The following is a 22,135-nucleotide window of genomic DNA, read 5'->3' as shown; positions in this document are numbered from 1 at the left end:
AAGGAGGTCAGAACGCCAGAAGAGGAAATCTGAGATCGGGAGAATCCAGAGGTGAAACCTCAAACTCTTGACCTAGAAATTGATTTGAATTATATATTTTGAATAATTTATATACATATATATATATATATATATATATATATATATATATATATATATATATATATATATATATATATATATATATATATATATATGGAATACTTCTGATCAAACCACAGTCTAGTTAGCAGTGCATTTAATAATGGGACACTTGTGCCATTTTTACAATTGCGAATAGATATTAGAAATGAAACATGGGAATTACAAATTATGAAGTTCTTTCTGTACAATAGCAAATACAATCATTATATTTCATACATTTTATTTATTCATATTCCGTCTTTAATTTCCACATACATTTTCTAGCATGCCTTGTGTATAATGTACTAATAATATTTACTAGTTCTCTTAATATGCAGTTATGGCAGATCACATTCAACACTGCAATAAAATTCAAGATCAATTTTCATTAGACGTTGGATCTTAGGGCAATATTGTTAACATTATAATAAATTATTAAATTGTTAAACTTTTATGAATTCAGTTGATTACACATCCGTTTTGATTATTTAAATATAATTAAATCATTCAAATGAAATCCAGGAAAATTGAAATGGGGGAAAAAACTAGCTTTATTACAATCGTGAATAGATGTTAGAAATGAAACATGGAAAAACAAAGTATGAATAAATCATGTTTATGTCTTTCTGTGCAATCATAAATATAATTCATCCATTTTATTTATTCATAATTAGTTTTTCCATGTTTCATTTCTTTCCAAGTACATTATCTAGCTTAAGTCGTGTATATTTACTAATGTAATATACTAATGACTTTTTATATTATATTATTTTAATTATATTATTCAGTATTATATTCTCTTTAATAGACAGTTCACCACGCTGTAATAAAATTCAAGCTCAATTTTCATTGGAAAAATATTAAATTACAAATCCATTATGTGTTGTACCACAAATATTTTAAATTATATTATATTATTTTCTCTTTAATAGACAATTTCACTCAATTTTCATTGGAAAAATATGATACGAATATTAAATTACCTCCATTATGTGTAGCACTTTGTGATTAATAATATTCCAGACTCTAAACATAGTAAGATGTAACCAGAATAAAGATCATAAACTGGTAGTCAAGTAGATGAAATCAAACATGATTGTTTTTGGATGTTCTAGGTCGACACCCAGCGTCAGACAGGAAGGGGAAAAGTGTCCCAGTAGTGGGAAGTAAAGCGAAGGGTAAAGACCGGCTGACGGGCCGAGCGAGGAGGTAAACTGACCTCATACTGAACGGATAATGTGCTGAACCGTTTACAGTAGCATCCTGCCTCATTTCACCTCAAATCCATTAACCCAGACTCAAATGATGATTGGAAATGCTTTTCTGAGGGCTTTATGGTTATGAGCATTTCCACTCACGCTCAGCATTAACGTTCAACCACAAACTCATCCGATCACATGACCGGATGATTTATAATGATTTTAAAATCTCATTATGTTCAAAGCAGTTCCTTGTTATCATATAGCAAATGCCTATTAAACACAATAACTGAACAAAAAGCCCAAACAAAGATATTGTAATGCTATTATAGAAGATAAATCTAACATGCTAACACGTTTGAGGCACACAAATACAACATTTTTAAGATATTTATCAATCTTTGCTAACGTTAGTTAATACAAATACAACTTTATTTTTTGTTCATGTTAGCTCAGGTGCCTTTAAATATTAACTTATACAACTTTTGATTTTAATATTGAAATTAACATTAACTAAGATGAGTAAATTCTTTAGAAATATTGTTTATTGCTAGATCATTTTACAAATTAAATCTTATTGTTAAGGGTTAGGGTTAGGGTTAGTTTATTATATGTTATTTTATATATTAATATTATTATATGTTGTTTATTAATTTATTTTTTATTAAAGAGCTGAATTCACTAACTAAAATGTTTTTTAGGCATTATATTTTTTGAAGTTACTATACATACATATATTGTCACTTATATTATTCATGTTATATTCATATTCGCACAATATATGGTAGGTACGTCAAAGAGCACTATGGCACTAAGATGTAATATTATCTTAATCTTTAGTAATGTCACAATAATGTTTTTATCAATGATTGTGTTTACTGAGTAAATTAATGTCCATTTACTGTAACTGATAACGAGGAGTTGGACTTTGAACTCATAATTAAGACTAAAACATTTCTTCATTTTGCCCTCAGGTGGGATGCTAAAGAGCAGGAGGAGCATTTGCAGGTGATTTTATTTATTTATTTATTTGTTTGTTTGTTTGTTTGTTTGTTTATTTATTGATTTATTTATTATTACTGCCACATTATGGGATGAAAATGTACTTAATTTTTATGAAAATAATTTCACAATGAAATGTATATTAGTTGACCTAAATATATCTTTTTTTCTGGACATTATCATTGCATGTTTATGTTTCCGATATTCAGAATCGATATTTATTATAACTCAAACGGTCGGTCTCATGTGCAATCCTCAAAACACCCACAATATGTAGCCATTTATCTGTGGATCCCATTTTACAAAAAGCAATATCCAATAATGAAAATAAATGTTTAAATATCGGTAAAACCGATTATCGGTTTATTCGTTTTCTTGAAATGCACTCAAAAGCGGTCAATTTTGAGGTTAGAGAGATTTTAGCATTTCATAGTATTTTTAAAACATGTACTTGTTGGTTAATTTCTACTAGGTTTATCCAGACAGCAGTCTGCAGGAGTTTTTAGAGGAACTTGACGCTCTTTGTGCTGCTGAGAGCGTCAATCCAGAGAATGACACAGAAATTAAAAAGCCACGTTCATCTGAAGAGCCACTGAAAACAATCGGTGTCGTGACATCCAATAGGACGGCAGACCAGAATGGACGTGTGTCCACGGAAAATCCTCATTCGGAGCCGCTTTCTCTGAGGGCTACCGAGAAAAAGGTTCGCTTTTCTGACCAGAACAAGTCAGAAAGCGAGACCAGCGCACCAAGACAAGCGGCTTCACTGATCCCGAATGGCCCTGTAGAAGAAGACAAGCAAACACTGGCGCAAGACGACAGCGAATGTATCCAGAAAGAGCTAAAACTCACAGAACTGAATCCAGTCACTGAGGGACGAGCAGCTGAAACATCGTGCCCTAAACCAGCAGATGTCTGTATATCAGCAGAACCGGGCGAGAACCAACCTGTTGAACACAGCAAGAGCTGCTCTTCTAGAGGAAATGGTACGAGAACACTGGCTGCGTGAAACTAGCTCCAGCACAAACTAAAGGCTGGAATACACCACATGAGTTTTGCTCAGATATTTGCTTTGGTTTACAGTTAATCAATCAATCAATGTTTATTTATAGAGCACATTTAAACACAACCAAGGTTGACCAAAGTGCTGTACAAGGTATAAAAGAAAACAAAATAAAACAATAATAAATATAAAGAAGTAAAAGAACAAGAACATGTACACAAATAAACAATCAAGAATAAACAAGGAGAGCCAAGATAGCATACTAAGCAGCGTTAAAGCCAATGTAAATAAATATGGCTTGAGATGAGATTTAAACGGATTTAGAGAAGGAGCGACCCTAATATAGGGTGGAAAGCTATAACAAAGTTTGGGTCCAGCAGTAGCGAAAGCACGATCGCCGTGATTTTAAAGTCTAACTCTAGGTACTGTCAGTAGGCCATGATCACATGATCTCAAGGTTAAGATGAGATGACTAGTTTCCAAAAATATGTGCCAATATTCAGATTTTGGCCATTAGTAGTATATCGCACAGACTCCGCTTCAGACTATGAGTCTATCTTGTTGGATGATATCAAAAGCAAATTTTCGAAAACATATCACTAGTGATTTGGTGTGTGCATATGCATATTTTGTAACGAACAAAGAGCCAATCAACTTTAAAAACATTTTATTTGATTGTCACTTATAATTACTTTTTTATTCCTTCTCTATGGGAAAATCTAATGGGAAACAATACCTCTGGAACCAGCGCTGCTGAAAAAGTGGGCGGACACTAATGCACTATGTTATAAACTCAGATGATTGTGAAGCCCAGCAGGTTTTGAGGGGTTGTGCATCTTTTTAGCCCCGTTTCCACTGCAGGAACTTTCCCCAGGACCCAGAAACTTTGGGGTGGTACTCGGTGTGTTTCGACCGCAGGAAGTAGGGTCTAAATGAAGTTCCGGATAAATATATCCTCCTCCAAACGGCGCTGATCATAAGCATGGGTGTAAATTATGCGGGGGATGGGGGGGACGTGTCCCCTGCATTTTTAATAAAATGTATTTTCGCACTTTTACTGGGTCTCACCGATCCTAGTCGACCTGCTCCGAGCGGGATTCGAACCGGCGTTACCTGCGTGAGGGCGGGCGGGCAAGTTAACAGGGACGCTAAAGACAGCTTTTTCTAAACTTGGTTGATAGCGCGCCTCTTAAAGTCACGGGCAAGTGTATTTCATGGAAACTGAAAGCTGAATTTACCATCATTACTACAGACTTCAATATTACATGATCCTTCACTAATCACTCTCATATGAGGATTTTATAATCAAGAAACATTTATGATTATTATCAAAAAACTGTTGAAAAAGTTGTGCTGCTTAAAAATGTTGTGGAAACCATGATAGGCCTACATTTTATTTTTCAGGATTCTTTGATGAATAGAAAGTTCAATGGACAGCAATTATTTGAATTTATTAAATTAATTATTATCTTATGTAATATTAAAAATATCACTTGTGATCAATTTAATGCATGTCTGGTAAATAAAATAAATTTATTTATATATATATATTCTTTTTTTACATTGCATAAAATCTATGCATACTTAATGCACAAGTGTTTGAAGTAGCTCCATAAACCAATCATAAAATTGGCATAAAATATAGGAGAAAAATATTATAGTTATCAGTGGTCATTGATCAGCAGTGTATTTGATATCTTACCGAATTAAAAGCAAGAGATGCGATAAATTATATCGGTCCAAAAAAATAATAATAATGGTTTTACAACATTTCTGTCCCCCTCACTTCTGAAAAGATGGCTACGCCCCTGCTCACGTCGTAGTACTTTTTCAGTTTAGGAACGTTCGAGGGCGGGACTTGGGCGCTGAGCATGCTGATTGGTTGAGCTCACGCAGCATTTTATTTAAACCGGCATTTTTAAAAGTCTTTTGTGAGGTGCGTTTTGCGTTCAGAATCAATCTTGCTCTTTTGGCACGTGTTCGTCTTAGACATCTTATGGTCAATGTCCGTATAGCTGATAATAACATACTTTTTGTCATTTTAAACATAGCTTTACTAGCTTTCAGAATACGCTTTGTATCAGCTCTTTTCTGTCGTTTTGTTAGTTACCTCTTTAGTAAACCAACACATAACCAGCGAAAGCAGCACAGCTTGAATCTACTCCATACTTGTTATTGTTGCAGACATTGTCGCGCAAAAATGATTACTGTCCGTCGCTGACTGGGAGGAGCAGTATCGCGCAGTCCTACATCACCGGACTAATTTGCCTAATCTTCACGGTACTTTAGACCGCAGTGGAAGCGCAGACAGCTGCAGGTCTGAGGGAAAAGACGTTCCTGGTACAAATTGTTCCGGGTAATTTCGGTAGAAACAGGGCTTTTGTTTTCTCTGAGCTTGTGTGTATGTGTGTTATCTCTCTCTTTCTCGTTCTCGTTCTCGTTCTCGTTCTCGTTCTCTCTCGCTCTCTCTCTCTCTCTCTCTCTCTCTCTCTCTCTCTCTCTCTCTCTCTCTCTCTCTCTCTCTCTCTCTCTCTCTCTCTCTCTCTCTCTCTCTCTCTCTCTCTCTCTCACACAGAAGAACTGATGGACTCGAGTCTGTCTGTCCTGAATCTGGATCCATGCGAGGCTCTTCCCGACCGCAGCACCAGCTCTGATATGGTGAGTGTGCTGCATTAAAGCATCAATCAGTGGCTGCACTTTCTCATTTGACTTGCAGATTTGAAGTGTCCCACCTCGCCGGATTAAGCGGCCCACTGAAACTCCATTATCGCGCTGGAGTGCTTCCGAAATACCCTAGAAAGCAGCACTATATATGTAACCAGGCCACAAATTCAACCTACGAAGTAAAGAGCACGATTACATCCGTTTTAAAGTGTTTAAATGCAGCACTTCACTCCATTTCTGACTTTTTCACAATGAACTATTTACATTGGTTTTAAATTGTTTCTTTTTTTCTTCCAGGCAAGAGAGAATGGGAAAGTTGTGTAGGTGGAAATGATGTCACTCATATCTGGAGGAGAGAAACTTCATGCACTAAAACCAAAACAGAAGAACGAAAATATCATTGGCCTTTTTTGACTGATTCAGTGAGTTTAACCTTCTGTGTTTGGAGTATTTTGGGGAATATTTGTCATTTATTGGATGCTGAGCGTTGAAAACACTGGTTGGCAGTGACATTATGATTGTTCTGGATAGTTTATATTCTCGTAGGTTAAAGATTGTCAATGCTTCAATGCACAGTTATCCTAAGACCCCAAACCTAAAGGTCCGATGTTTTATTTTTGTGGGATCTTTGGTGGTTTGGTGGGACTTTAGTCTGAAAGCACTACAAACAACTTGAATGTGTAACTTCATGAAGTTTAGTGGAACAAACCCATTGACGGTGTGCATTTAGAGCAGTAACATTAGATACTTATACAGTACACTAACTAACTAACCTAGTATTCTTCATCTGAACTCATATACGTCAAAGAAATCAAACCTGACAGACGCTGATCTACTTCACAAGCACACGTGTCATGGGATTTTGTGGGGCTAGTTCACGAGGATCGTTCAAGCAAGTTTATTAGCACTTTATTTTGTATGAATGATCTGAAAAGTTACCAATAATAAAACTTTTAGTTTGGTTTTATCTAATAAAAAATTAAGGATGTTTACAGCCAGATTCAATGGTTTTGTTTTACAAAAGACAAGAATGTTTACTAGCTGAATTAGTTTAGCAGGTTTAGTTGTCCTGTGTGTGGCCATGAATTATCATCTTACAGTATTTCTGAGTCCAGATGAGTCTGACGCCATTGCAGTTTGAACACATGAAGGGTTTAATGTTTAAAGCAACTAAGATTTGATTTTTATATTTTGCTTTCATTAAGTATGTTGTGTTCATTTGGTTTTGAAATGAATGTTAAATAGAAATAATAAGCATTAAAAAACTTTTACCAGCCCTGCGCTGTGATGCACTGATTCCACTGAAGAATAATTTTACCATAACAATCATTTAGTACATCTGTGCATTTGGCAGATGCATTTATCCAAAGAGAATTACATTGCATTCAAGGTACACATTTTACATTTTGCCAGTTCTTGCTTTTCCTTGGAATCGAACCCATGACCTTGGAGCGTGGCGCTAGCAACGCCACTGTTTGATCACTTAAGATTTATGTTAAAATTATACATGCCACGCGCCTTTTTATTTATGCATTCATACCAACAATAGCTATGTTTAAAAGTTAAAGGTATAAGTAAAGATAATACATTTAATTACCTATATATAGTCAGTGTCCAATTCTCACTATTAACTAGTTGCTTTATCATATCATATTACTAGGATATTGTCTGTTTATGAGCACATATTAATGCCTAATTCTGCATGATCATATTCTACATCCCTTAACCTAATCAACGCCTAAACTTAACTTAACTACCTTACAATTAATAAGCAGTTATTAGGAGTTTGAGGCAAAAGTCAGAGTTTATAGTTAATAATAGTGAGAATTGGACACTAATCTAAAGTTTTTACTATTATTATTATTATTATTATTAGATTTAAACGTCACAATATTAAGTTTCATATTAAGATTTTTTGTGGTCTGTGAAAGATTGTAAGTTGTTAAGTGTGATACGGTTTATATATTTTGCAGTCGATTAAAAATACACTGCGTTCTCTTCAATTCCCTGTTGCTAAAGCTGCTATTTTGGTCCATGTCCTGTTTTACCATAGAAGGATATAATGGACCTTTAACTCACTCACATGAACCTCAATGATTTTTGAAAACACACACACACACACACACACACACACACACACACACACACACACACACACACACACACACACACACACACACATACTCACTAGCCACTTTATTAGGCACATCTGTTCAACTTTCTTAATGCAAATATCAGCCAATCACATAGCAGCAATTTAATGCATTTAGGCATGTAGACTTGGTCAAGAAGATCTGCTGAAGTCCAAACAGCATCAGAAATGGGGAAGAAATGTGATTTACGTTAGATTAAAATAAATATGTTATTAAATATTAAATTAACATATGATTAAACATAAAAAATGAATACAATTAAAATAAGTAAATACATAATTTGATATACATTTAATTAATTTCTTATTTCTAAATTTGCTTAGAAATCTAGAGTAAAATAATGCATTATTAAAAAAATATTTATTTTATTCGAATTATTTTATTTTTGTATTGTCTATGTTAATTTAACATTTAATCACTTATTTATTTCACACACCCATTTTATATTGAAATAAACAAAAAAATGATACATTTAACAGTAATTTAACAGATACTAATGTTAGATATTATTAGTGTATTAATTGGATGTTTCTAAAAGAATTTCAGGATGGGGTCCCTCACACTAGGATGTTCACGTTTGGGGATCCGTGGCATGTAAATGTTTGAAAAGCCCTGATAAAGTGACTGGATGTGGCTTGGTTGGGGTATTTCAGAAACTCCTGATCTACTGAGGTTTTCACGCACGACCATCTTTAGGGTTTAAGAAAGAAAATATCCAGTGAGCGGCAGTTCTGTGGGAGAAAATGCCGTGTCGATGCCGGATGTCTGAGGGGAATGACCAGACGGTGGATACACTCATTAATATTTTCCATCCTTTCTTTGTTTTGACCTGCTTCTCTCACCTGCTCCCTTAAAGGTGGCGTAGCTTCTCACACATTTGCTAATGAATTATTTTGATGCAAGTCGATTTACTGATCTTTTTGCATGTGCTAAAGCAATCATTGCTGTGGTGATTGATCAGTAGACGTAAAATAACTCCTGCAGCAATTACATTTTGCTATAAATACTAAAAAACATATGTTGTGTTGTTTTAAACGTGCAGCACTGTTTCAGACCGCCGCGTTCTGTTTAATGCAGGATCTTTTGGGATTAGTGTCTTATTATTTTTAAAAGCCTCCCATCGGCCTGTTGCTCTGGAAATCACTCCCTGTTCTCTTCAAACACGGCTTTGTCTTCTGTTACTCTTTTAATTACCCTTTTCCAGCAGGCATGCTTGGGGACGGCATCATCCTCGGGGAGCTTCAGCAGGGACGTTCACATGACTCATAGTGATGATGGTTTGGATTGTACACTCTTAAAAAATTCTGGGTAAAAAACAACACAATGATGGGTCAAATATGGACTAACCCAGCAATTGGGATGTCTTAAGCAAATATTAAACCCAACCTCAGGGTTAAAACAACCCAATCGCTGAGTTAAAACAACCCAATTGCTGGGTTAGTCCATATTTGACCCAACATTGGGTTAAAACAACCCAGCATTTTTTTAGAGTTTAGATAAAGGTAGCTTAATCTCCTTGAGTTGGGTCAATTGTTATACTTGTGTCTAGTGAAAGCCTCAAATACATTAAATGAAGGAAACATCACCCAGTGAGCATTGATATAAAGGTAACTGAAGTTAAATCACATCACTAACAATGAATCTTGGTGTTTCCTCACTAATGCATTTCACTTACACTATATTGCCAAAAGTTTTGGGATGCCTGCCTTAACATGTACATGAGCTTTAAAGCCATCCCATTGTTAATCCGTAGGGTTTAATATGGAGTCGGCCCACCCTTAGCAGCTCTAACAGCTTCAGCTCTTCTGGGAAGGCTTTCCTCAAGGTTTAGGAGTGTGTTTATGGGGATTTTTGCCCATTCTTCTAGAAGCTCATTTGTGAGGTCAGGCACTGATGTTGGACGAAAAGGCCTGGCTCTCAGTCTCCGCTCTAATTCATCCCAAAGCTGTTCTATCGGGTTGAGCTCAGGACTCTGTGCAGGCCAGTCAAGTTCCTCCACACCAAACTCGCTCATCCATGTCTTTATGGACCGACGCTTTGTGCACTGGAGCGCAGTCATGTTGGAACAGGAGCCGTCCCTAAACTGGTCTCACAAAGTTGAGAGCATGAAATTGTCCAAAATGGCTTGGTATGCTGAAGCATTAAGAGTTCCTTTCACTGGAACTAAGGGGCCAAGTCCAACCCCTGAGGAACAACCCACATCATAATCCCCCTCCACCAAACTTTACACTTGGCACAATGCAGTCAGGCAAGTCCCGTTCTCCTGATAAACCCAGACTCGTCCATTGGATGAGCCAGACAGAGAAGCGTGATTGGTCACTCAGAGAACACGTCTCACTGCTCTAGAGTCCAGTGGCGGCTGCTTTACTCCACTGCATCCCACGCTTTGCATTGCTCTTGGTGATGTAAGGCTTGGATGAGCTGCTCGGCCATGCAAACCCATTCCATGAAGCTCTCTACACACTGTTCTTGAGCTCATCTGAAGGCCACAGAAGTTTGGAGGTCTGGAGCTCTTGACTCTGCAGAAAGTTGGTGAGTTCTGCTCACTGTGACCCTCAGCATGTGCTGACCCCACTGTGATTTTATGTGGAGTTGCTGTTGTTCCCAATCACTTCCACTTTGTTATAATCCCACTAATAGTTGAGCGTGGAATATTTAGTAGTGAGGAAATGTCAGGAATGGACTTATTGCACAGGTGTCAGCCTATCACGGCCCCACGCTTGAGTTCACTGAGCTCCTGAGAGCGACCCATTCTTTCACTAATGTGTGTAGAAGCGTCTGCAGGCCTAGTGCTTGATTTATACACCTGTGGCCATGAAGTGATTGAACAGCTGAACGCAATGATTAGGAGGGGTGTCCCAATACCTTTGGCAATTATAGTATATATCCAAGTTAAACTGTTATGAATTAGTCCAGGTGAATTGGTAAAAGAGGGTATCGTTATCTCAGTATTTGCAGGCAAAGATGGGTCATGGCTCAGCACAAATTTTATGAGAATTCACACCGAAACAGATGAAAAGTTACATTTTTCAATTTAAGATTACAAAGGTCTTTCATCTACCATACATATAATTGTGAAAATAATCAGGGGCTCCAGAGAAATCTCTTGTCTCATGTACATAAGCCAAGGAAGGAAACCGCTGTTGAATGTGTGACCTTCAAGACCTCACAGTGCATGAGAAACCGTCAGTGTATCAAGAAATGCAACTTGAATCTGTTACACAAGGAGAAAGCTTAACGTCTGTTTAATTCAAAGATGCTGCCGAGTTCTCTGGGCCCAAACTCACCTCAGAAGATCCAAAATAATGGAAATGTGTGCCGTGGTCAGATTAATCCATGAAAACGGACATCGAGTTCTCAGACCCAAAGACGAAAGGGACCCTCCAGACTTCCATCAGTGACAGGTGCAAAAGCAAACATCTCTGTGAAGATGCCATTGATGTAGGCCTAAAGGTGTAATTTAAGATCAGATGGCTATCAAAATGACATCTTTCCTGGGAAGCAAGACAATGCCAGGCTTCATTCTGCACGTGCTAGAAACTGAGTGCTTCAGACACTGTAGATCTGCAGTCCTGTACTTTAAATAAAGGTCAAGAGAATGAACAAATCACAGATTGTCGATTTTGTTGCTTTTCTGGAAATGGGGTTATATAATTTTTTTTTACTTTATTCAAAATTATGCTGTTTTTTTTAGTGAGGGTTTCAGCACAGACACGTTTTAAGTCAAATTCCTTTAGTTCACCCAAAAAGGAAAATGCGGTCATTAATTACACAAGAATCAAAGCGTTATCCGTAACACGAGAATGAACCTCGTTGGCTCTTGGGAAGCTCATTCGTGCTGTCTAACACTTTAGCATATAAAGTGATTGAGTCTCTTCATAACATTTGGACTTAGTTCACACTTGTAGTTCGGTTAGTTTGGTCCGGACCAAAAAACAAAAGCAAAACGTATAGTCCTGGTCCGCTTAGCGTTCACACTGGCATTTTTAACAGCAAACCTAAAGTTACAGAACCAAAGACACAGGGAGACGCTCACAACCTGATTGGTCGGCTTATATGACGTAGGAGCTGCTTACCGATCATTCAGAACAACGCTGTAACGGATTCACAGAGGCAGGATTCAATTGCAAGTAACTCAGTTTATTGACAGATAGTGTCACAGAAGTCAAAACTCAGAACACTGAAGAAGTCCGGATAAGACGGAGCAGTGAGAGAGGCTCTGTTTGGCGACACGGGCAGGCTGTGAGCAGCTGTGACTCGGGAGGTCGGTACAGGTATTCCGGGAAGGGATCCAGCGTTTCACGGAAGGGGGAAACGACAACCAACACGGAGACACAAGGGGAAACATCCAACAACGCTCTGACAAAGACAAGAGAGAAACAGAGAGACTAAATAGGGTGAAGGTGATGAGTTGCAGCTGGTGCAGGTGATCAGCCACAGGTGCGTGATGAGCCAATCCCAGGCTCCGCCCTCACCTACATTCAACACGCACCCAAGAGTGAGACAGGGAATCCATGAACCGTGACAGTACCCCTCCCCCTAGGAGCGTCCCCTGACGCTCCCAGCCGACCTTACCTGTTGATTGTAATCATCAATAAGGGAGTGATCCAGAATGTCCCTAGCAGGAACCCAACTTCTCTCCTCCGGACCGTAACCTTCCCAGTCCACCAAGTACTGGAAACCGCGTCCCCTCCGTCTAGAATCCAGAATGCGATTAACCGAATAAGTTGGTTCCCCATCTACGAGTCGCGGCGGTGGGGGAACCGGGACTGGCGGATTAAGGTGGGAGTGAAAAACAGGTTTGATTTTGGATACATGGAAGGCGGGATGAATCCTCCTGTACGCCGGAGGGAGTTTGAGGCGGACTGTCACCGGACTAATGATCTTGGTGACAGTGAACGGGCCGATAAATTTGGGAGCAAGTTTATTAGATACGGAGCGGAGAGGAATGTTCTGGGTAGAAAGCCACACTTTTTGACCGACGACGTAAACGGGAGGCTTAGACCGGTGGCGATCGGCTTTAGCCTTGGTGCGTGCTCCCACCTGGAGCAGAGTCTCACGGGCTCTGGTCCATGTGCGATGACACCTCTGGATAAAGGCGTGAACAGAGGGGACCGCGACCTCGGAATCCAGACTAGGAAAAATAGGTGGCTGGTAACCTACACTACACTCGAATGGCGAAAGGCCCGTAGATGACACTGGTAACGAGTTATGAGCGTACTCAACCATAGAGAGTTGCTGGCTCCAGGATGAAGGATTCTTGGATACCAAACATCGCAACACTCTTTCCAGATCCTGATTGGCTCTCTCGGTCTGACCGTTGCTTTGGGGGTGATAACCCGAAGACAGACTAACCGTGGCTCCTAGTAATTTACAAAACTCCTGCCAAAATTTGGACACAAATTGGGAACCTCTGTCGGAGACCACGTCCATCGGGAGGCCATGTAACCGAAAGACGTGGTCTACTACAGATACCGCTGTCTCCTTGGCTGAGGGTAATTTGGGCAAGGGAATGAAATGTGCTGCCTTCGAGAATCGGTCCACGACGGTCAAAACGACCGTCTTGCCCTGGGAGGGCGGGAGGGCGGTAACAAAATCTAGAGCGATGTGGGACCAGGGTCTCGAAGGAACAGACAACGGCTGAAGTAACCCATGGGGAGGTTGGTTAGATGTCTTACCAACCGCACAGACCGAGCAAGCCAAAACAAAACTGCGAATGTCGCGAGCCATAAGTGGCCACCAAAATCGTTGCTTTATTAAACTGCAAGTGCGGTTTACCCCTGGATGACAAGCAATGTTGGAGCAGTGACCCCATTTGAGGACCTCGGATCTTAACCCCTCCGGAACGAACAAACAACTCGGTGGGCCGCCGGGCGGGGGCGTTACCCCTTCTAAGGCCACTTTGACCTTCGATTCGATCTCCCATGTGAGTGTAGAGATAACTATCTTCTCTGGCAAAATACACTCGGGAGTAACCGGGCGTTCGGAAGCATCAAAAATACGAGATAAAGAGTCGGGTTTGATGTTTTTAGACCCGGGGCGGTACGAGAGAACAAAGTCAAAACGTCCGAAAAAAAGTGCCCACCGAGCCTGCCTGGAGTTGAGTCTTTTAGCAGATCTAATATATTCAAGGTTCTTATGATCCGTCCATACAATAAAAGGTACCCCCGACCCTTCAAGCCAATGACGCCACTCCTCCAACGCTAACTTGACGGCCAACAACTCTCTGTTACCAATGTCATAATTGCGTTCGGCAGGAGAAAGACGATGGGAGAAAAACGCGCACGGGTGCATCTTGTCATCTGAGGGAGAGCGCTGTGAAAGAACCGCTCCTACCCCCACCTCTGATGCGTCGACCTCTACCACGAACTGACGTGTGGAATCAGGGGCGACTAAGATGGGAGCCGAAACAAAGCGGCTTTTGAGTTTGGCGAATACAGCCTCGGCTGTATCGGACCACCTGAACGTCGTTCGGGGAGAGGTCAAGGCAGTCAGAGGTGCGGCTAGTTGGCTGAAATTGCGAATAAAACACCGATAGAAATTGGCGAACCCCAGAAACCTCTGTAGGGCCTTACGGGAATCTGGACTTGGCCAATCCATCACAGCCTTAACCTTGTCGGGATCCATGCGCATTCCCTCCGATGACACAATGTACCCTAAAAAAGGAACAGACTGTGCATGAAAAGCGCATTTCTCCGCCTTGACAAAAAGCCCATTCTCTAGCAACCTCTGAAGCACTCGTCTGACGTGTCGAACATGTTCCTGGAGAGACGAAGAAAAAATCAAAATGTCATCCAGGTAGACATATATGAATTGGTCGACCATGTCTCTCAACACATCATTGACGAGTGCCTGGAAAACCGCTGGGGAGTTGGAAAGGCCGAAAGGCATGACCAAATATTCAAAATGCCCCCTGGGGGTGTTAAATGCGGTTTTCCATTCATCCCCCTCCCTGATGCGAACCAAATGATAAGCGTTACGTAAGTCCAACTTCGTGAAGACGGATGCTCCCTGTAACCTCTCGAAAGCTGAAGACATCAACGGCAAAGGATAGGTATTCTTTACCGTGATGTTATTCAGCCCTCGGTAATCAATGCAAGGTCGCAGAGAACCATCCTTCTTCCCCACGAAGAAGAACCCCGCCCCCGCTGGAGAAGAGGAAGGGCGGATGAATTTGGAGGCTAAAGAATCAGAAATATATTTCTCCATGGCCTCCCTCTCTGGAATAGAAAGAGAGTATAGTTTGCCCTTAGGCGGAGACTTACCTGGGAGTAAATCTATAGCACAGTCATAGGGACGATGCGGAGGAAGAGAAGCAGCTCGGGACTTACTGAACACTTCCTTCAGGTCGAGGTACTCCGGAGGCACGTTAGACAGATTCACCGTCTCACTCTGAAAAACAGAACGAGAAACAGACGAACAAGCAGACACCAAACAAGACTCATAACATTTATCACTCCACGCAGACACAGAGTTTTGTCCCCAGTCAACCCTTGGATTGTGTAACTCCAGCCAAGGGTGACCGAGGACAACGGGAGCCAAAGGGGAGTCCAGGATGAAAAATGAAATGCGTTCAGTGTGGTTGCCGGAAGTGATCAGTGTAAGTGGTTCAGTGGTGAATGAAATGTCAGGGAGAACTTGTCCGTTGAGTGCGTTGACAGAAATGGTGTCTTTGAGTGCAATGGTGGGTATGTTGAGTTTATGAGCAAGGGCAGAGTCAATGAAGTTACCTTCCGCTCCCGAGTCGAGGAGGGCGAGGCTGGAATAATCCTGAGCTGCCCACAGCAATCTCACCGGGAGGAGAGTGGAGGATGAGGTCTTTTCCACGGAGATCCCGCCCGACAGTAGCCTTCCTTTTACCGCCGGGCGTGGTCTTTTACCGGGCAGGAGTCTAGCAGGTGTCCGTTCCCGCCGCAGTACAGGCAAAGACCACGGGATCTCCGTCTCGCCTTCTCCTCCCGGGAGAGCCGAGCTCGACCCACCTGCATGGGCTCCGGGTCGAAGGTGTAGCTGACCGCATCCGTAGCGCTGGCCTGAGGGCATTCGACACTCCCATGCTGAGGCTCCATCCTGGACCTCAGCCGACTCAGACGAGCGTCCACCCTCAACGCAAGGTCAATGAGACCGTCAATCTTCTCCGGAAGGTCGATGGTGAATATCTCCTTCTGGATGCGGTCAGCCAGCCCATGCAGGAACATGTCCCACTGTGCCTCCTCGTTCCACTTGCACTCGGCGGCCAGGGTGCGGAACTCGATGGAATAGTCCGAGACCGAGCGGTTACCTTGGCGGAGCTCTGCGAGTTGACGTGCCGCTTCTCTTCCGGTCACCGCTCGGTCAAACACCCTTCTCATCTCTGCCGCCAGCGTCTGGAACGAGGAGCAGCAAGGATGTTGATTCTCCCACACCGCCGTTCCCCAAAGTGCGGCTCGTCCGGAGAGCAGGGTGAGGACGAATGCCACCTTGGATCTTTCTGTGTTGAAAGTCTGCGGTTGAAGAGCGAAAAACAAGGAACACTTGGTAAGGAAGGCTCTGCAATAACTGCTCTCACCGGCATAACTCTCAGGGGTAGGCAGACGTGGTTCCGGTTGCCGCGATGTAGATGGTGTGTGGGGAATCGGCGGTGGGTCGGGCACAGTGGGACCGACGAGTTGTTGCATCTGTTGGGTCAGCTCGGCCACCCGTGCCACCAAGGTGTGTACTGCCTGTCCTGTGGCAGTTAAGTTCGCCTCCTGCTGGTCCAGTCTCTCGTTGCTGCTGGTCAGTAGGGTGTTGATACTTGCTGAATCCATGGTTGGTCAGAGCGTTCTGTAACGGATTCACAGAGGCAGGATTCAATTGCAAGTAACTCAGTTTATTGACAGATAGTGTCACAGAAGTCAAAACTCAGAACACTGAAGAAGTCAGGATAAGACGGAGCAGTGAGAGAGGCTCTGTTTGGCGACACGGGCAGGCTGTGAGCAGCTGTGACTCGGGAGGTCGGTACAGGTATTCCGGGAAGGGATCCAGCGTTTCACGGAAGGGGGAAACGACAACCAACACGGAGACACAAGGGGAAACATCCAACAACGCTCTGACAAAGACAAGAGAGAAACAGAGAGACTAAATAGGGTGAAGGTGATGAGTTGCAGCTGGTGCAGGTGATCAGCCACAGGTGCGTGATGAGCCAATCCCAGGCTCCGCCCTCACCTACATTCAACACGCACCCAAGAGTGAGACAGGGAATCCATGAACCGTGACAAACGCTGTGTGCTGATTACACGACATGATTTTATGCGTGTACATATGGCATTATTTTTATCAGCTGAGAACTCATGAAGAGCTCATAAAGTGTTCAAAACATTCAAAACAGCTCCAGGATTTCCTCCGTTGTGCAGAAAAGAGACGGCCGTCCTGTCGTCTGTACCGGATAATAATGGGCAACAGGTCCTTTGATGAGAAGAACCAGGTTTGCTTTTTGTGCGTTTCTTCTAGCATTTTCGAAACATGCTGGTCGGACCAAATATTGATGAGGCTCTTCCTCGTTGCTCTACGTTTGCCCTCTAACGTTAACGTTACTCATTATGGATACACCGATCTTTCCGCGTCGTCTCATCTTGTGACATCACGTCCTGCTTTTGGTCCGTTTACATGTCTTTGGTCCGTGTTGCGTTCATATATCAATCGAACCGTACCAGAGTTCGTTTGGAAGCGGACCGAGACCCATCTTTCTAGCGCTCTCGGTCCGCTTGTTTGGTGCGCTCCAGGGTTCAGACGGCAGCGTTCACATATTTTCAAATGAACCGCACTAAACGAGCAATCGCACCAGGGTTCGTTTTAATCTAACCAAACATAACAAGTGTGAACGCAACCTAAACCGCTCAAATATGGATTATTTTTACGATCTCTTTATGAACTTTTTGAAATGTCAAAATGGTAGCTGTCAATGGAAGGACAAAAAATTAAGACATGAGGGTGAGTAATTAAAGACAGAATTGGCATTTTTGGATGAACTATCCCTTTAAAGGGATAGTTCACTCAAAAATGAAATTTGTCATGATTTACTGTCTCTCAAGTTTTTCCAAACCTGTATGCATTTCTTTCTTCTGATAAACACAAAGGAAGATATTTGGAAGAATGTTTGTGTCCGAGCAGATCTTGGCCCCCATTGACTAACCTACCATAGTATTTATTTCCCCACGATGGTAGTCAATGGGGCCCAAAATCTGCTTATACAAACATTCTTGCAAATGTCTTCCTTTGTGTTCGGCAGAACAAATAGATTTTTAAAGGTTTGGAACAACTTAATGGAGAGTAAATGATGACAGAATTTTCATTTTTGGATGAACTATCCCTTTAAAGGCCTATAAAGAGTCTCTGGTGCTGATCCCACCAGTTATTCTAGAAATGGGGCAAAAAGCCTAGCAAAATCCCCTTAGTTCCAGTGCCAGAAATAAGTGCAGATTTGTCCTTGTCCTGCCGTGAGTCTTTCCTCGTCTCTGGCAGTGATCGTGCTGCAGTGCGGTGGAAAATGGCTCCCAGGTCTCTCGGCACACATTCGATTATGTCATGTGCACCTGCAGCTGTGAACTCAGACAGCCGTCCTGAACACTGACGGGAAATGAGGCTGGGTTATAGATGGGTTGGGTTACAGCACTCGCCGTTATTAATAATGCATTTCTGTCCGGTCTGACTGATGATAATTGAAAAGCCCATTATGAACCAATAACCTAATCCTCCACTTTCTTTCAAACACAAGCTTTTACTGGTTCTCAAAGGATTTTGCTTCAGACCAAACATAACATTGTTTATCATACAAACGTGCCATGTCCTTAAAATCAAACAGGAGGTTTATTAAAGTCCTCATGAAATCAAAATCAATCTTATTTACTTTGTTGGCACATATTACAAGTCTAAGGGTGAACAATTAATCCTTGCAAGTTGGAACACAGAAATAAATAAAAAAGTTTGCCGTGGTAGTCTTTAATCAAAATATGAAACGTTACTTCTGGTCTGGAAACCGCATTCCTTCTCAGATGATGTCAATTTGACGGCTTGTGTTTTAAAAAAGCGGCAACCTCCCACGATCTCTTGAAGCCAATACGGAAGTAATGTAAACTGCAATTCATCGACTGGCCACTAGAGGCAGGCTCCAGAAGGAGCAGAATCTCATTGAGCCCCATGTTATAAAGTCCAACTTTACAGCAGAAAAAAAAGCATGTTTACAGTCTGGTACAAATTGTGGTTTTGGGCTATACGACTAATTTTGACCTTCATGACAACTGTGAGGAGGGTGAATTTTGTAACTCATTCGTTTACATTATATAAAGCCTTAAAGTTCTGTATAATTAAGGGCGTGGCTACTTTGAGTGACAGGTGGATAGCCATTTATCTGCCGTCTAAAGTCATTGCATCACCGAAGCTCCGCCCACACCCCGCCTCTTTGCCCATTTTCTGTTATCTGAGAGTGACACGCAATGACCATAGACAGTAAAAGAAATGGACAGAGCGATCCCATTGCCTTCTACGGCGTTAAGTGATGTCAGTAAAGGAGCACTCACTTCCTGATGGCTGAGCGAACTGCGCAGGCTCAGACTGAGCTTGAGGACGTAGATGTGACGTGAGCCTCCTGTCTGACAGCTGTAGGTCTTCTAGTAGTTGTGGAAAGGGAAATCTGAATCACGTTGTTTAAATATTTTCTCCCGTTGCTTTTGGCTCACTATCAGCTTCTCCCCATTCTTCCCCCTTGACTTTATCAGACTTTATGTCTCCACGTCCCCCTGACTGTCTCATAGACAGTAAAAGATTGCCTGCGAGCGTCTCCTCAGGTCTATACGGTAATTTCTCAACTGTGCGACAGAGTCGCGTTGGTTATGACGCAATCGTTAGCCTATTTTTACAAAAACAGCTTTTACGAGGCGATAGAGTAAGATACAAGGTAACGGAGCCTTTTTTTTTTACTCAAAAATGAATGGGAGTCAATGGGATGCTAACAGCAGGTGATGGCTTGGTTAGCAATGGCCGCCCCTATGGGTGGAACGCTTTCCGAGCGCTAGATTACCCCCTTGGCGATGACTCGCTCACAAGATGGCGACGCCCAGCTCGTCTCTGCTTTGCGCTTCAGAACGGCTTATCAGAATCCTATGGATGACGCCACGGACACTACGTCCATATTTTTTTTACAGTCTATGGTTTTAAAATGCTTCACCACTCCCCTCCAGCCGTTAGTCTGCTATGAGTGAGAGACGGAGAGCAGGATCGCTGAAATCACACCCTGCAGTCACAGCACTGAAGAAAACTCATTCGCTTTTTCCGGTTCACTGGGACTTTAATAGTGGCATGAACTGCTTCAGCCAAATATGCAATATTAATTACAACAATTTAATGAATGCACAAAGAACATGAGAAGACACATGAAACAAACATTGGGTTAATATTGTATTAGGAAATTATAGAATTTGACTAGACGTTACTTTTTACAGTTAATTTATTTGGCTAACCAGCTGTACGTCATTTTAAGGTTGGATGTGTTTTATTATTAGTGATGAACATTTATCAGAATGAACCTGTGCTTTAACTTGCATGCCGTTAAACACCATCTTTGGTTTGTATTCGTACTTGCATGTGAAACATTTCAATTGATAATATGTATACGGTTCTTTTTGAGTAGACATTTGAAATCTAATAAAAAGTCATTTTGATTAAGACTTACTTCACCATAAAAAAATATTGTTGGTTTAACTTATAAAAGTAAGTAACCTGGTTGCCTTAAAATTTTGAGTTTATTTAAATAAAAAATTTGAGTTGATACAATGAAGTAAGTTGGTTTAATAAATAGAAACTCAAAATATTATTGTATCTGAACCACATAATTTTTTATATATTTTTATTTTTGTTTCACTTTCATCACAAATAAAACACACAATTACCCAATATGCTTATAAAATATTTTAAAAATATTTAGATAAAGGTTGTCGATTCTCAAAAATGTTCATTGTATTGACTCAAATTTTTAGTTTCAATGAACTCACAATTTTAATAAAACCAGATAACTTATTTTTTTCTTTATTTTTTTTACCGTGTAGAAATTGCTACGTCTTTGAACGTACGTCTTTTGAACATGTGCATGGCGACTGTCCATGCAAAACACACTGTCAATAATATTATATGTTTGCTAGGATGTGCTCAAATAAAAAAATAAAAAAAAGAGACATTGGTGAAATGATCTAGTCTCTAGACATGGCTCATTGTGCATCTGAGGGATGTTTTTTCCTGTTTTACGCACACACTCAACTTCAGTCGTGCTGGAGATTTCATCACATGACTATCAGCAGGAGTGAGGACTGACTTGGTAAACAAATCTGATAATTGAATCTCAGGGGGTTTGCACACTTTAACATTTGAACTATAGTCAAGTCAACATTGATTTGTACCCAGAGCTGCTGAATCAATTGTCTTCAGTCACAGGACGAATCAAAGAAAGCATCCAAAACATGTTTACAGGAAGCCGATGAGTTACATCACTGAATCAGCAGATCTGGAGGTTTATTAATCAATAACCATTGTTATGATTACTATTATGTGGCTAGTGATTTCAACAAAGAGCTCAGAATATCTACTGTACAATAGACATTGTCCAGTAATTACATACTTACTATAAAGTTTGGTTTAGGGTTAGTAACTTGTTACTATGCATAATTTACTGTTGTTATTATTATGTAGTAACATTTAACTACATCACTTTAAAATAATGTAACCAAAAACTACATGCAATATAATATTACTGATGCTCAATCACTTTTGACTGAAAAATTTTACATTTAGTTTTTGTCTGAATTTTTTACTTCATAGGAATGATACGAACGTTTTGGCACTTACTGTGTGAACACCAAAAAAGTAGTCATAGTTCGAAAATCTTAAATGGTCCTGAAATAATAGTCACGCTTGTATTGTTCACAGTCATAAATGAGCGCATTGGAGATGAATGGGAGACGCATTTCATCTAGTGGAAGCGT

The 22,135-nt window shown here is 40.9% G+C and overlaps 1 protein-coding gene across 1 annotated transcript in view; it reads left to right on the top strand.

Annotated features, from left to right (window-relative positions):
- Positions 1 to 7,267, top strand: part of LOC137090901 (coiled-coil domain-containing protein 9B) — a 70,126-nt gene extending 62,859 nt beyond the window's left edge. Inside the window, exons 10-15 of the mRNA XM_067454898.1 lie at positions 4 to 51; positions 1,239 to 1,332; positions 2,297 to 2,330; positions 2,797 to 3,310; positions 5,903 to 5,985; positions 6,289 to 7,267. Of these exons, the coding sequence (XP_067310999.1) occupies positions 4 to 51; positions 1,239 to 1,332; positions 2,297 to 2,330; positions 2,797 to 3,310; positions 5,903 to 5,985; positions 6,289 to 6,315 (800 nt within the window). The 3' untranslated portion in view covers positions 6,316 to 7,267. The remainder of the gene's footprint in view (positions 1 to 3; positions 52 to 1,238; positions 1,333 to 2,296; positions 2,331 to 2,796; positions 3,311 to 5,902; positions 5,986 to 6,288) is intronic.
- The last annotated feature ends 14,868 nt before the right edge of the window (positions 7,268 to 22,135 follow it).

The sequence above is a fragment of the Pseudorasbora parva genome, chromosome 10 (genome assembly GCF_024679245.1).
Source record: "Pseudorasbora parva isolate DD20220531a chromosome 10, ASM2467924v1, whole genome shotgun sequence".
In the NCBI taxonomy this organism is placed as follows: domain Eukaryota; kingdom Metazoa; phylum Chordata; class Actinopteri; order Cypriniformes; family Gobionidae; genus Pseudorasbora; species Pseudorasbora parva.
Note: the sequence above shows the minus strand (reverse complement) of the source record. Positions and strands in the feature narration are given on the sequence as shown.